This window comes from Tamandua tetradactyla, chromosome 25 (genome assembly GCF_023851605.1).
Source record: "Tamandua tetradactyla isolate mTamTet1 chromosome 25, mTamTet1.pri, whole genome shotgun sequence".
In the NCBI taxonomy this organism is placed as follows: domain Eukaryota; kingdom Metazoa; phylum Chordata; class Mammalia; order Pilosa; family Myrmecophagidae; genus Tamandua; species Tamandua tetradactyla.
Genome location: NC_135351.1, coordinates 46,438,459 through 46,451,256, shown reverse-complemented (window position 1 = coordinate 46,451,256; position 12,798 = coordinate 46,438,459). Strand labels below are relative to the sequence as shown.

At 43.8% G+C, this 12,798-nt stretch overlaps 1 protein-coding gene across 8 annotated transcripts in view; it reads right to left on the bottom strand.

Moving 5' to 3' along the window:
* Nucleotides 1-12,798, bottom strand: part of SASH1 (SAM and SH3 domain containing 1) — a 151,130-nt gene that overhangs the window by 22,926 nt on the left and 115,406 nt on the right. For all 8 annotated transcript variants that reach the window (XM_077143425.1, XM_077143429.1, XM_077143426.1 and 5 more), the window contains 3 exons: nucleotides 6,634-6,977; nucleotides 2,428-2,502; nucleotides 1,142-1,285 (listed from right to left, as the gene is read on the bottom strand). In XM_077143425.1, the coding sequence (XP_076999540.1) occupies nucleotides 1,142-1,285; nucleotides 2,428-2,502; nucleotides 6,634-6,977 (563 nt within the window). The remainder of the gene's footprint in view (nucleotides 1-1,141; nucleotides 1,286-2,427; nucleotides 2,503-6,633; nucleotides 6,978-12,798) is intronic.

Sequence of the window (12,798 nt, the reverse complement as noted above, 5' to 3'; positions counted from 1 at the left end):
TACTGATTACCTTTAAGAACAGGTGTGCTACTAATTGAACAGTGAGCAGGCCAGATGGAAATGCATACCATCATGGTTGGCATGTTTACTAAAAAGTTAAAAAGGGCATACAAAAATAATTGTTTTTCCTCCCTAGGGCATTATAATGACAAATTATTCCTACGTATGTTTTCTTCTGTGACACGATTGCTTAAAAAAAAATACAGCTAAGATGACAAAATTACAATTTGCTGGTAAAATTATAGAAAAAATGCTGCTCAAAATAAAATTGCACGATTGTGATCGTTAAAGCAGCAAAGCCCTCGTAATGCAAACTAAACACAACGCTTCAGGTCAGGTGCAGCGCTTCTGTAGTGACACTGCACTGGAATGCTCAGCCACCAGCAAGAGCTGCAGAGAGGGCCAGGAAGGGCATCGGAGGCTACTGGGAGGCAGGGTTTAGCTTAGGGCCCTGGGCTGGGGGCTCTGCCTGCTGAGCTGGGTGGGCGCATACCTGGCTGGCTGTGGCCACCAGAGGGTGATAGGGGCAAAGTGCAGGGGCTGACAGAGTCCAGGGCTCAGGGAAACCTCAGAGGGCGTGTCAAAAGTGAAGAAGGAGGGTTTCGAAAGGCTAACATCAAAATTCCCATGACAGTAGCTGGTTATGCTTATAACAATGAAATGGACAGAACTAAAGAAAAAACCACAGCACCACAGGGAGGGCATTTGTGACCCACCCAATGCCCATGGAAGTGCTGTGGCCAGGAAGCACTTTTGAGTTGACCTCTTGGGCAACTCTTGGCCTGGCTATTTACTTCAAGAACTTACTGATGCCACAGTTGGCTAAGTGAACTCAAATGCCTTTTTTCAGATTTGATTCGGTGTCATTTTGTAGGAAGGGATATTTAGGAAACAAAATCCTTCATTGGTAATCAAATTATAACGCACATTGCACTAAAAAAATGGCAATTTCTTTCCCCACCTGTGGGCAGCCAGGGCCTGTGGTTCGCAGCCCACTGAGGACTGTATGTGTTCAACAAGTGTTCTGCGTGGATATCTGTTGCACAAACAACACGAGGTTCTGAAGTCTGGTCAGGGCCAGGGCGTGTCTCACCCACAGAACACCTCAGGGCTCCAAGCAGGGGCCCAGGCAACTGCATACCTGCTCAGGGGTGGGGCTGCTGTACTTTTTGGACATTCTCCTCTTCATTGTGTCTTTCACTGATTTCACCTTTTTTCCAAGGGAGATGCGGGAGGCAGTGGGTGATTTGATTATTTCCTTGTTAAAAAAATCTCCTTCTTTACCCTGTAAAACAAAGTATTCTAAGAACCTTTAAACAGAGAGTACGAAGTTCAGAAGCAGGTCAATGTTTTATGTCTCAGAAAAACACTGGCATCCCTAAGATCTCAAGGTTTTTCCTAGGTTAACTCAGTGCTGTATTACTTATCTATTGGATAAAAGTTAAAATCTACTAGGGTTTTTAAAATTTATTTGTTAAAATGGAGTGAGAGGCACCTTTAATTTTATTCAGTCTTAGTTCATTTTCCCCGATCACACATTTTCCATTTTAAAATGCCAAGGGGCCTGGTTTACATGAACTAATGTCGAATCAGGGGGAGGGGAAAATACCATAGAATCATTCCAAGAAAGTGATATGAACAAAATGGTGAAAGGCAGTCAGCAAAACCCAACACCATGTGGCCAGAGATCATTCTATTTTGTGTATAAAGAGACTTCTCCTAAGAAAGGGGAAAAATCATACTCTTTCACCTTAAATCTTCAGTATATAAAATTACTTTTTACAAACAATAAAACCTGTCATCCAAGTGAAAGTTTTTTTTTTCCAGGAAATTCTCAAACACTTCATATATGGCACATGATGCTAACAAATATAAAGTATGAAATATAAATTTCAAAGTTTCAAGACAAAATGCGTAAGGGAAAACCAAACTGCAGAGAAATCTCGCCTAAACGCTTGGAGTCTGAAGGGGTGACTTTTAGGAAGCAACCTGGGCATGTGGGGAGTGGGGTCTCCAGCTGGGGTATGCAAGCAGCAGTCCCCGCACAGGGGACTCCAGGGGCAGAGTGGCCTTGGGTGGCCCAAACCTCAGAACCAAGCCATAGGCTCCAGCCCGCCAGACTCTGCAGGTGGTGTTTTCTGCACAGACCAAATGTACCTAGATTCGCTACCTGAGGAAAATCACAGAGGCATGTGGGGACGCAGCTGCCTTGGAAGAGAGGATGGGGTAGGGGAACTGTCACATACCCCCTGTGGGGCCTGGAAGCACCTGAAGACCGGTGGGATGGGGATCCTTTCAAATACGACTGCGAGTGCCTACACGGAGGAAGGGTTTTGGAGCACCTGTTCTCTGGGGCACCAAGCTGAGACTTGCGCCCACCACATCACTCAAATGCACAGGGCTTGCTTTCTCCAGACCTCTACTTACCACCTGGGCAGAATTACTACTGCCGACGTGGAGGGAACGGTTGGTCAAGTCAAATCCTCCAAAGCTGCAGGTTCTCTGTGGGAAGAAGAGGTGGATGGGAAGAGCCAGTTAGGCTCAAGTCAGCCAGAGAGCAGTGTCACATCGACCTGTACTTCCCCACAAAGACGTGCACAGCAGGAGAGGTGGAGACAAGGATGGGGAGGCCGAAGTGCACCATTCATGTTACCAGGAGACTGTCCATTTTGCTCTTCCACAGAGGCCCACGGTCTCCCTGACATGCAAAATCCAACTGGCTCAAAACCATGGGTGTCCACAACTGCAAGGCCTGCGTGCACTGACACCTGTGAGATTCCCAGCCTTGTGGCTCCCCTGACATGCTCCATACCAGATGCTGACAGGGTATGTCTTATAAGGACCCACGAGCTTACTGTTCTTAGAAACAAGGACAGAAGCTCAATGACTCTAAGGGAGGCCACAGACAGCAGCTTTTCTAACCACTTCATTTAGTTTAAATCACTGAGAAGAGGAAAAAAGGTTATATTTATGGCAGTGCAACAGGCCAGGAGGGTTCCTCATGCGCTGCTTCCCTGCCCTAGCCAAAACGCTGACAGCCTTCCCAGCCAATTGCCCAACCTAATTGATTATGACCCTTTTTCTCATAGGGTATAAAGTGAACATACTACATTCCCCCATAAAGAAAAAGGTTGGTTCAATGACTGTCTTCAACCACACTCTTTAATTTCGGTAGGAAAATATGGATGCTTTATAAAGAAGGAGAATTTCACTGCCCTTTTAGCTGGTCTCATATTTTCTGAAACTTCTTATCTATCAGTCATTCTGTATTTCCAGAACTTGGACTTGGTTTGAAATCACAACTGAATACAAAAAAAGCAAACAACAACCCACAAAATATGCAAACTTCTAAGAAAGTAAGAGAAACCGAAAGCACAGTATTTTTGGTACAGCTGGTTCAACAGGTAGTATGACCTGAACAGCAGATACACATATCTCAAAGAAATGTAGTTAATAGCTCTTAAATGGCAGGCATGAACAGAAAGCCACAATGGACTCTAGAAATGTTCTTCATTTAAAATAAATACACTCTCTGTAAGTATCTTATTTTGATATATTTCCAGACTTTGCTGATTGAAGGGAACTCTGGACTCATGATGTAGATCCAAAACCTGATCTGCCACTACTTGCTGTGTGACCCTGGGTGAGGTATTTAAACTCTCTGAGCTCTGATTTCCCCACGGGGGACACTGATCTATCTGGCTGAAGACTTCAGAGGGCAGACACCCTGACAGAGACTAATTGGCCAGTGTGGTCTGAAGCTGAGGCTTAGCAAGCATCAGAAACAGGAAACGCAGGGCTGAATTCAGCTCTGGGAACTTCCACTGTAAACCAGAGCATTCCAGGATGGGCTGAAGATGCAGGTGTGCCAAAGGGGAGGAGAAGGCCTCTTGGGAGGAGCAGCACCAAGGGCACCACAGAACGTTCTCCTCCACCACACTCGCTGTAGCTGATCGGAGCGACATGCTGTGGATGTGTTTTGCAATGGGTCATGACTAATTCTACAGTATTATCAACGGAAAATCTCATTTCCTTTATAGACAACTGAGCTGGACCTATGGCTACTGTGCAAAAAGAGAAAGACCTCCATATGCAAAACTTCCACTGAATAACCTAACTCGGCAAGCAACATTGTACACTTCCAAGGCTAATGTTTAATATGAACTTTCCCTTCCCAGCTTAGAAGTCCAAACTCAGTTTCTCATTTTCCCCAAGGCAATGATTTGATCACAGTGATTTCCTGGCTCTGGACTGCAAGGCATGGCACGCCCCAGCTCTTAGAGGCAGCCAGCAGTTATTTCTAATGCATATGAAACAAGTGACAAAGGATTACGTGGGAACTATGTCTGCAATAAATTAAAACTGCCTTCAAGTTTCTCAATGCCTACTATATGCATTTTTCAAAAAATAAAAAGTTTAAAGCTAAGAATGGACTGATTTTCTTAAATAATAAGACCTCATCTTAAGATATGCTAAGATATCTGGAACAAATTCTTTTTTCTTTTCTTTCATAAATCAATGGAGGATTGACACAGTATGACAATAAGTAGTTCTTTAACTAAGCTCCAGACTTTTCTGTAATACCACACAGTTCTTGAAGAAGCACTTCTTGAACCAAGAAAATCGGATGTAGGGCAAACACTAAGAGAAAAATAAACCAACTTTGGATTTTGTGATATAAGTGAATGAGCCCTAAATGAGGCTTTGTAGCCCTCACATCTTCTATACAGTTTCAGAAACATTTTAGACGAATGCTTGTGGAGAGGGAAGCTGGTCGATGCAATGGTCATGCAACTGAAAGCAGGTTTGGGGGTTTAGATTTAAAAATGGACAAATTTTCAAAATGCCATGCATGCCTGCTTCTCCAAACGAAAATTTAATGACCAAATAAAAACAAGACAGGTGACCACTTACAGTGAGTAAGTATGAGGCACTATCATTTCCCTGAGGTTTCATGAAGCAAATATGGCATTTTTAGAAGACAAAAAGGTCAACGCTGAAGATTAAAGAAAAGTTTTTGGTAAAATGAAGGAAATATATAACAGGGAGAATAGAAAACAACTTTAGAAATAAGTAGAGCAAAGAAAATGATCTTACCCCCCCTCCCCAAAAAAACACCTTTTTTTCTCTCATTAAAACACTGTGTTACATTATCTTCTGAGGATAACTGGAAAATTAAATGTTGCCTTCATAATTGTACAACAGTACTTGTAAGAAAAGTATGCATAAATAAAATTGAGCATTGAACACCTATTTCAGCAAATGCTAAGCTGCCCAGCACCACCTTACGTACACTGAAGCTACCCGTGCTCAGCCTCTGGGTTGATATTTGAGACAGAGATTTCAAAGTGCTACTGTTATAGGACCAAAAGAAAAAAAAAATTGGTGCTTGTAAACAAGCTTGCTCTTGTCAACATGACGCCAGCAGAGTCAACCCTTGACCTCCTATGTTAGCACAAATCTTAGAAACAGAACTTTTAGGGAGAAGTTTATAACTGGTAATATCTGCAACCTATTATTTATAGATCATACTGATAATTCACCAATATTATATCATGAATCTATATGTATTATGAATAAATACCATGAGGGACACATTGAGAAACTTAAGGTACTCGATTTGGGAAAATTCTCAGTGTTGAGTGATTTAAACCGACAAGGGCTGGAGAAGCAGGGTTCTTTTTCATGGACATGTCCAAAGAATAGAGAAAATGACGTGGGCAGAGCAGACAAGAGGCTGGATGGGCGATAAAGAGAATTCTATCATTTTATAACAAAAACAAAACCCAAACAAAAGAATGTACCATGACAGAGAAAGAAGGAGAAGAAAAGTTTTTACTGTTACTATAGTGACAGTATTAAAAGTGTTGCATGTGAAAAGATGGAAAATAACATGTGGGAGTGATTTTGGAAGCAACTGCTCTTTCAGAGTAGAGGGTGTTTGAAGGATGGCGCCAACCTACAGCCTCTATGCCCAGAACCAGGGCTTGGGCAAGGCAGCAGGGTGGGAGGTACAGCGGCCCCCCGCCTCTGACAGCCACTGTACCAGCTTCAAGCTGGGGGGCGTTTTGGGGAAAGGACTAATAAGAATAAAGCCCAGATCTCTAAACTCGTAGTAACAAAACAGAGAAGCATTTTCATATCTGAAACACGTGCTCCAATCCTTGCTACAAGCACAAGATCCTGAGGTGTGAGCATATTTCCAAATGCTGGCTCTTTTGTTTAATAGGATAAGAACGTCTAAAAGCCTTGAGTAAGAGAAAAGGGCCCTAATTTTCCCCCTTTCATATGCGGAGCGAGGCGGGGCGTCCTGGGTCAGGTCACACAATGGCCATGTTTCCATTAAAACCTAACAGTGGCAGAACACTGGCCTGCCATGTCGGGTACTCGGGGTGAGTCCTGGCCTGAGCCCAGAGGGTGCCGCATACAGGCTCTATGCCCTCACGGGAGCGGTGAGGCCCAGCCCCTGGGGGGCCCCTTTCTGGGCAGCAGTCCACGCTGGGCGCCTCTGGGAGGGGGTGGGGTGGCACGGGTAGAGGAAGGCTCTGGCCATACCACACACCACAGGAGCACCCTAGTCTGCGCTTGTCGGGGGTGCAGGGTGGGGTGGGGTCAGGCACTGCAGGCACTTACCCCATGGCTCAGAGACCCCAAAGCCTTCTTTATCTCCCCCTCGGTCAGTGAGCGGGAGACCTTCTGTGTCTTTTCTTCTGGGCAGGAGAAGAATGTCCCCATCTTCTTCGGGGGCTTAATCAGGCTCCCACCATCTCCTTTGCTGAAGGTTTTGGCCAACTTCCGGCCAGCTCCCCAGGTATCCAGGCTGCTGGATGACGGAGAGGGGACGAGGGGCTCCGAGTTATCTTCCAGAGGCTTCTCGGGGCAGCTCTCGAAGGAGAACGGCTTCCTGTGCACCCCAGAGTAAAGGGCAGGTCTCCCTCGCAGACCTGGGGGGCTCTCGGACATGTGCCCCTCCCCACCTGGAGGGAACCAGAGGGAGATGTTTATGAGTCTGGTGAAGACATCTCTCCACTTTCTCGGGGGTCTGCTTGGCTTGCCCACTGCAGCGAAGAAAGCCAGGATGCAGAGCCGGCGAACCCTCCTCCCAAACGGGCCCCAACTCGAACAGGCACAGAAAAAAGGAAACGACAAACCGGGCAAATGTGAGGTCTCACACAAGTTGAATGTGAAAAGGTTTGGCCGAATTTTCTTCTTCTTAAAGTATATTTAGTCTACAATTTTGTTGACGAACTAAAAGCACCTTCAGACCCATTTAAAACGTCACTTGTCCTTGTCACAATATTCCTTGGCACCTCCCCAGTTTTTGAGTACCACCTGAAGCACAACAAAAGCTACATGGCTGACGCATGTGCCATTTCAGTGATGAAATCAAATCACCAAGGGAATCTGGGTGTAGAAACACCATGAAGGGTTGTATCTTACAAATGCAATGTATAAATGATCTCCAGTTAGCAGGACAAATGCAAAGCATGAGGGGACTGGTGCTCCATTCTTGAAGCCCCTCCAGGGGAGTGAGCGAGAATTCAGGGCTGGACAGGCCAGCAGCCCCCAGGCAGTCATTTCAACCATCAGAGCTTTCTAGGTAGTCAGCCAAGCCTCTGGGCCCTGAGGAAAGGCCAGGACTTGCTGGCAGGAGAACCGAGTTCTTTTCTGCGTGTGTTATGCAAACAGATGTGAGGGAAGAAGTAGGTCAGCTTGTGGGTGTGGTGGCCCTAACTGCCTGTATCCCTTTAATTATAAGGAAACTGTTAGCACTGCAGCTGAATCTGAAGAGGAACAAGTCAGAGGCTCCTTGGCATTCAACGCAGCAGCTGGGCCAGGCAGCCAGAGTGGAGCAAACGCCAGGGATGAGGGATGGCTGACGCTACACTGGGAGAAGGTGACCGGGATGGGCATTCCAAGCATGCCTCCTGTGCCGTGGATGGGAACTGCAGACACAATATAAAGAAGAAAACTGCTGAAGTTAATTCCCGCCCAAGGTAGACTTTAAATTAGAATCGAGGAGACAGGCAGGAGGGGAGGAAGTGGGAAGAAGAGCAGACACGCTGGCAATGGCACAGGTCTCAATTCTGACCAGGCTATAAGGCCATCTCCTGCACACAGCAGGGCCCTCCACCAGGGCCCAGAGCAGCCCCATGACAGTCCCTACAAGAGGTGCCAGTAGGGGCACCTGCACTATGCAGAGCCCCAAGAACTGTGGGGAGGCCAGGCAGGTCCTCCAACATGTGCGGCCCTTCCAATACGTGTAGGCCCCCAATATGATGTGCAAGCCCTCTGATATGTGCAGGCCCCCAGATAGGTGTGGGTCCCTTGACATGTCAGGGCTGGAACTTTTGGGCAACCATGAGAGCCCAACATTCCCTCCAGGTTCAGGTGGAATCTGGAGGGGAGTTTAGCAAGGGCCTCGCCTCGGAGATGGGTCCCAGCCCTGCAGCCCTGCACACCCAACCTGTGGCCTGAAGCCCTGCAGAGCTGGCCCCTGGAATTGTGGTGTTGCCTCACTGTACTCCTCTAGCTTACAGGCCAGCTGTCCCCAGGCAGAGAGACACAGGGGTATTGCACACCACCAGGTTTGACTCTAGGTGACCTGAGCCCCACCTGGCCAGCCACGAGGAGAACTGGGCAGGAAGAGGTTCTGGCGGGAGGTGGGTAGGCATGGAGTGCCCTCAGAGTCCCTGGCTCCCTCATGATGATGATGCCCACCCATCGAGGCGAATCCCGTACAAAGCCATGTGTAATGAAAGGTGAAAACAGATTTGTGAAGGCACTTCGTAAGCACAGAAGCTGAGGGTGTGTCATCAGGCTATGTGAGCCTGAGTGAGAGGCAAGGGGGGTGTCCCTGGGGGACAAGACGTAGCAGCAGCCAGGAGAGTGGGGGCCACCTGCCGGGAAACCTGCCCAGGACTGGGGCCTGGTGAAAGGTGCACACATTAAAGGGATACAGGTATCCCAAGTGTCCAGGGGAGGGCCTGGCATACAGGATGCCCCAGGAAAGACAACTAGATTTCATTTTGGCAAATGTGCCCCCCAAGGTTTATGGTGGACACTCCACACCCTCAGTGGCTTCAGTGAGAGTGGCCCCCAGAGCCGTTTCTGACCGCAGGGCCAACCAGCACTGGACCCAAACACAAGCGGAATTCCCTGGGAAAAAGACATTCAGATGAAGCCCTAGAATGAATCACATTGCTCAACTGGAGAACTCAGCCAGAAAGCAAGTCTCTTCCTCTCCTCTTTCTTTTCCCTTCCAGTCTCCTGTCTCTCTTACTGACCCCCCTCACTTTCAGTATTCCTCTAGGGTATTTAAACTGATAAATAAAAACAGCTGGAAAATAACAAAAATAAAAAGCAACAGGTAATCCTCATCTTTGCAAATATGGAGAAATCTGGTTGTCTACACTGCTTGATTTTAACAATAAACAACAAAAAGCTGCTAAAATGACATTTAAAAATCAACATGCAAAAAAAAATCAACAAGCTAGTTGGTTGCTTGAGAAAATCAGTAAAACTGATGGACCCTTACCTAGACTAATAAGAGAAAAAGAGAAAGGATGCAAATAAACAAAATCAGAAAGAGAAGGGGTATCATTACTAGAGATCCTGAAGAAATTTAAAAAGTTATCAGAGAATATTACGAACAACTAAGTTGTCTAGTTTGTTGGAAAAAAACAAACTCGAGAACTTAGATGAAATGGACAAATTCCTAGAAACACGAATTACCTATACAGACTCCAGAAGAAACAGGAGATCTCAACAAGCCAATCACAAGTAAAGAGATTCAATCAGTCATCAAAAATATTCCTACAAAGAAAAGGACAGATGGCTTTGCAGGGGGATTTTATCAAACACTCCAAAAAGAACTAATGCCAATCCTGCTCAAATTCCTCCAAAAAAATTGAGGAAAAAGGGATGCTACTTAACTTACTTTATGAAGCTAACATCACCCTAATACCAAAATTGGATAAAGAAAACAAGAAAAGAAAGTTCAGACTAATATCCCTAACGAACATAGAAACAAAAATTCTCAACGAAGAACTAGCCAATCAAATCCAACAACAGATTAAAAGAATTATACACTATGACCAAGTGGGGTTTATACCAGGAATGCAAGGATGGTTCAACACAAGAAAATCAGTCAACTCAGCATAATACAGCACATTAATAAATCGAAAGGGAAAAATCATACGATCATATCGACTGATGCTGATAAAGCATTCGACAAAATCCAGCATCCTTTCCTGATAAAAACACTTCAAAAGTTAGGAATCGAAGGAAACTTTTTCAACATCATAAAGCACATATATGAAAAACCCACAGCCAGCATCCTATTTAATGGTGAAAGACTGAAAGCATTCTCCCTAAGATTGGGGACTAGAGAAAGATGGCCTCTGTCACCACTATTATTCAACACTGTGCTAGAAGTCCTAGCTGGAGTGATTAGACAGAAGAAAGAAATACAAGGGATCCAAACAGGAAAGGAAGAAGTAAAACTTTCATTCTTTGCAGATGACATGATCCTATACTTAGAAAACCTTGAGAACTCTACAGCAAAGCTATTTGAGCTAATAAATTCAGCAAAGTGGCAGGATACAAGATTAATGTACAAAAATCAGTACTGTTTCTGTACACAAGCAATGGCCTATCTGAGGAGACAATAAAGGGAAAGATTCCATTCAAAATAGCAACCAGAAGAATCGGGTATCTAGGAAAAAGCCTAGCCAGAGATGTAAAGGACCTGTACACAGAAAACTATACAACATTGCTAAAAGAAACAAAAGATCTAAATAGGTAGAAAGGCAATCTATGCTCATGGATAGGAAGGTTAAATGCAGTTAAGATGTTAATTCTACTCAAATTGATCTACAGAGTCAATGCAATAACAATCAAAACCCCAACAACCTACTTTGAAGACCTGGAAAAATTCGTTATCAAATTTACATGGAAAGGAAAGAGACCCTGATAGCTAAAGATACCCTATAAAAAAAAAAGAGTGAAGTGGGAAGATTATCACTTTCTGACTTTAAAGCTTATTATAAAGGCACAGTGGTCAAATCAGCATGGTACTGATGCAAAGACCGATGGGACAGAGAGAATCAAGAGTGCAGAGACTGACCACCAAGTTTATGGACATTTGTTCTTCGATAAGTCCCCCAAATCCACTGAACTGGGACACAATAGTCTTTTCAATAAATGGGCTGGGAGAATTGGATTTTAATAGCCAAAAGAATGAAAGAGGCCCCTTACCTTACACAAAAATTAATTCAAAATGGATTAAAGACCTAAATATAACGGCCAATACCATAAAACCTGTAAAAGAAAATTCAGGAAAACATATTCAAGACCTAGTAATAGAAGGTAGCTTCTTAAATTTTATACCTAAAGCATAAGCAGTAAAAGAATAGTTACACAAATGGGAACTCCTTAAGATCAATAGCTTCTGTGCCTCCAAGGACTTTGTTAAAAAGGTGAAGGGACAGCCAACTCAATGGGAGAAAATATTTGCAAACCACAAATCAGATAAAAGCTTGATATCCTGTGTACATGAGTAAATTATACAGCTCAACAACAAAAGCACAAACAACCCAATTATAAAATGGGCAGAGGATATGCACAGACACTTTTCTCAAGAGCAAATACAGATGGCTAAAAAGCACATGAAGAGCAGTTCATCCTCACTAGCTATAAGGAAGATGCAAATTAAGACGACAATGAGATATCAACTCACACTTATAAAAGTGGCTGCTGTTAACAAACAGGAAACTACAAATGTTGGAGAGGATGTGGAGAAATTGGAACACTTATTCACTGTTGGTGGGAATGTATAATGGTTCAGCCACTGTGAAAGTCAGTTTGGTGATTCCTCAGAAAACTAAATACTGAGTTGCCCTATGACCTAGGAATACCTTGAGGGAGTTGAGGGCAGTGACATGAACAGACATTATCACACCGATGTTCATAGTGGCACTATGCACAATTGCCAAGAGATGGAAACAATCCAGGTGCCCACCAACAGTCGAGGGGATTAAAAAAAAACGTGGTATACACATACAATGGAATATTATGCAGCAGTAAGACAAAATGAGGTCCTGAAGCATATGACTATGTGGATGCACCTTGAGGACATAATGCTGAGTGAAATAAGTCAAGCACAAAAGGACAAGTAACGTATGATTTCATTGTTACAACTCCGGTAAAGGCTTCATTGTTTTGAAGCAGCTAGAAGGAAAAATCTGAGATGAAGGAATGACAGCCTAAGACAAACTTTGGGACCTGTTCAGTAGCTGCTTGTTGATGTGTGCTTTGAAAATTATTGCTCTCATATATATTTTACAACAAAAAAATGGTAAAAAACAAACAAAAACTATAGGCAGCTATAGTAATATTAGATAAAAAGCGTTCCTGAAATAAAAAATTCGGAAATGCTTAGTAACATAGGTTACTACTCTAGCAAAGCTGATAGTTGCAGTAACTTTCTACTTGATATTTTGAGAACGTACACAGTTCTGATAGTTAATCAAATGGGATTTAAGATAAGAGTTTAATATTGAGAATTTAAAAAACTCTGATATCTATATCTGTGGATGTTTTCCTTCCTTGCTTTAACTTCAAATTGGTTTATGAAACATACTGTACAAACAGGCTATACAATGATTATTTAGATATTTTATTTAGATATGCCTATGGATAAGCTAACTAAGATTTCCATGTTAGGTGGTTAAGATTCTGTAGTTGTAAAAACATTTGTATCTGTATTTTCCTGAAATCAAGAAAATGTTTAGTAAC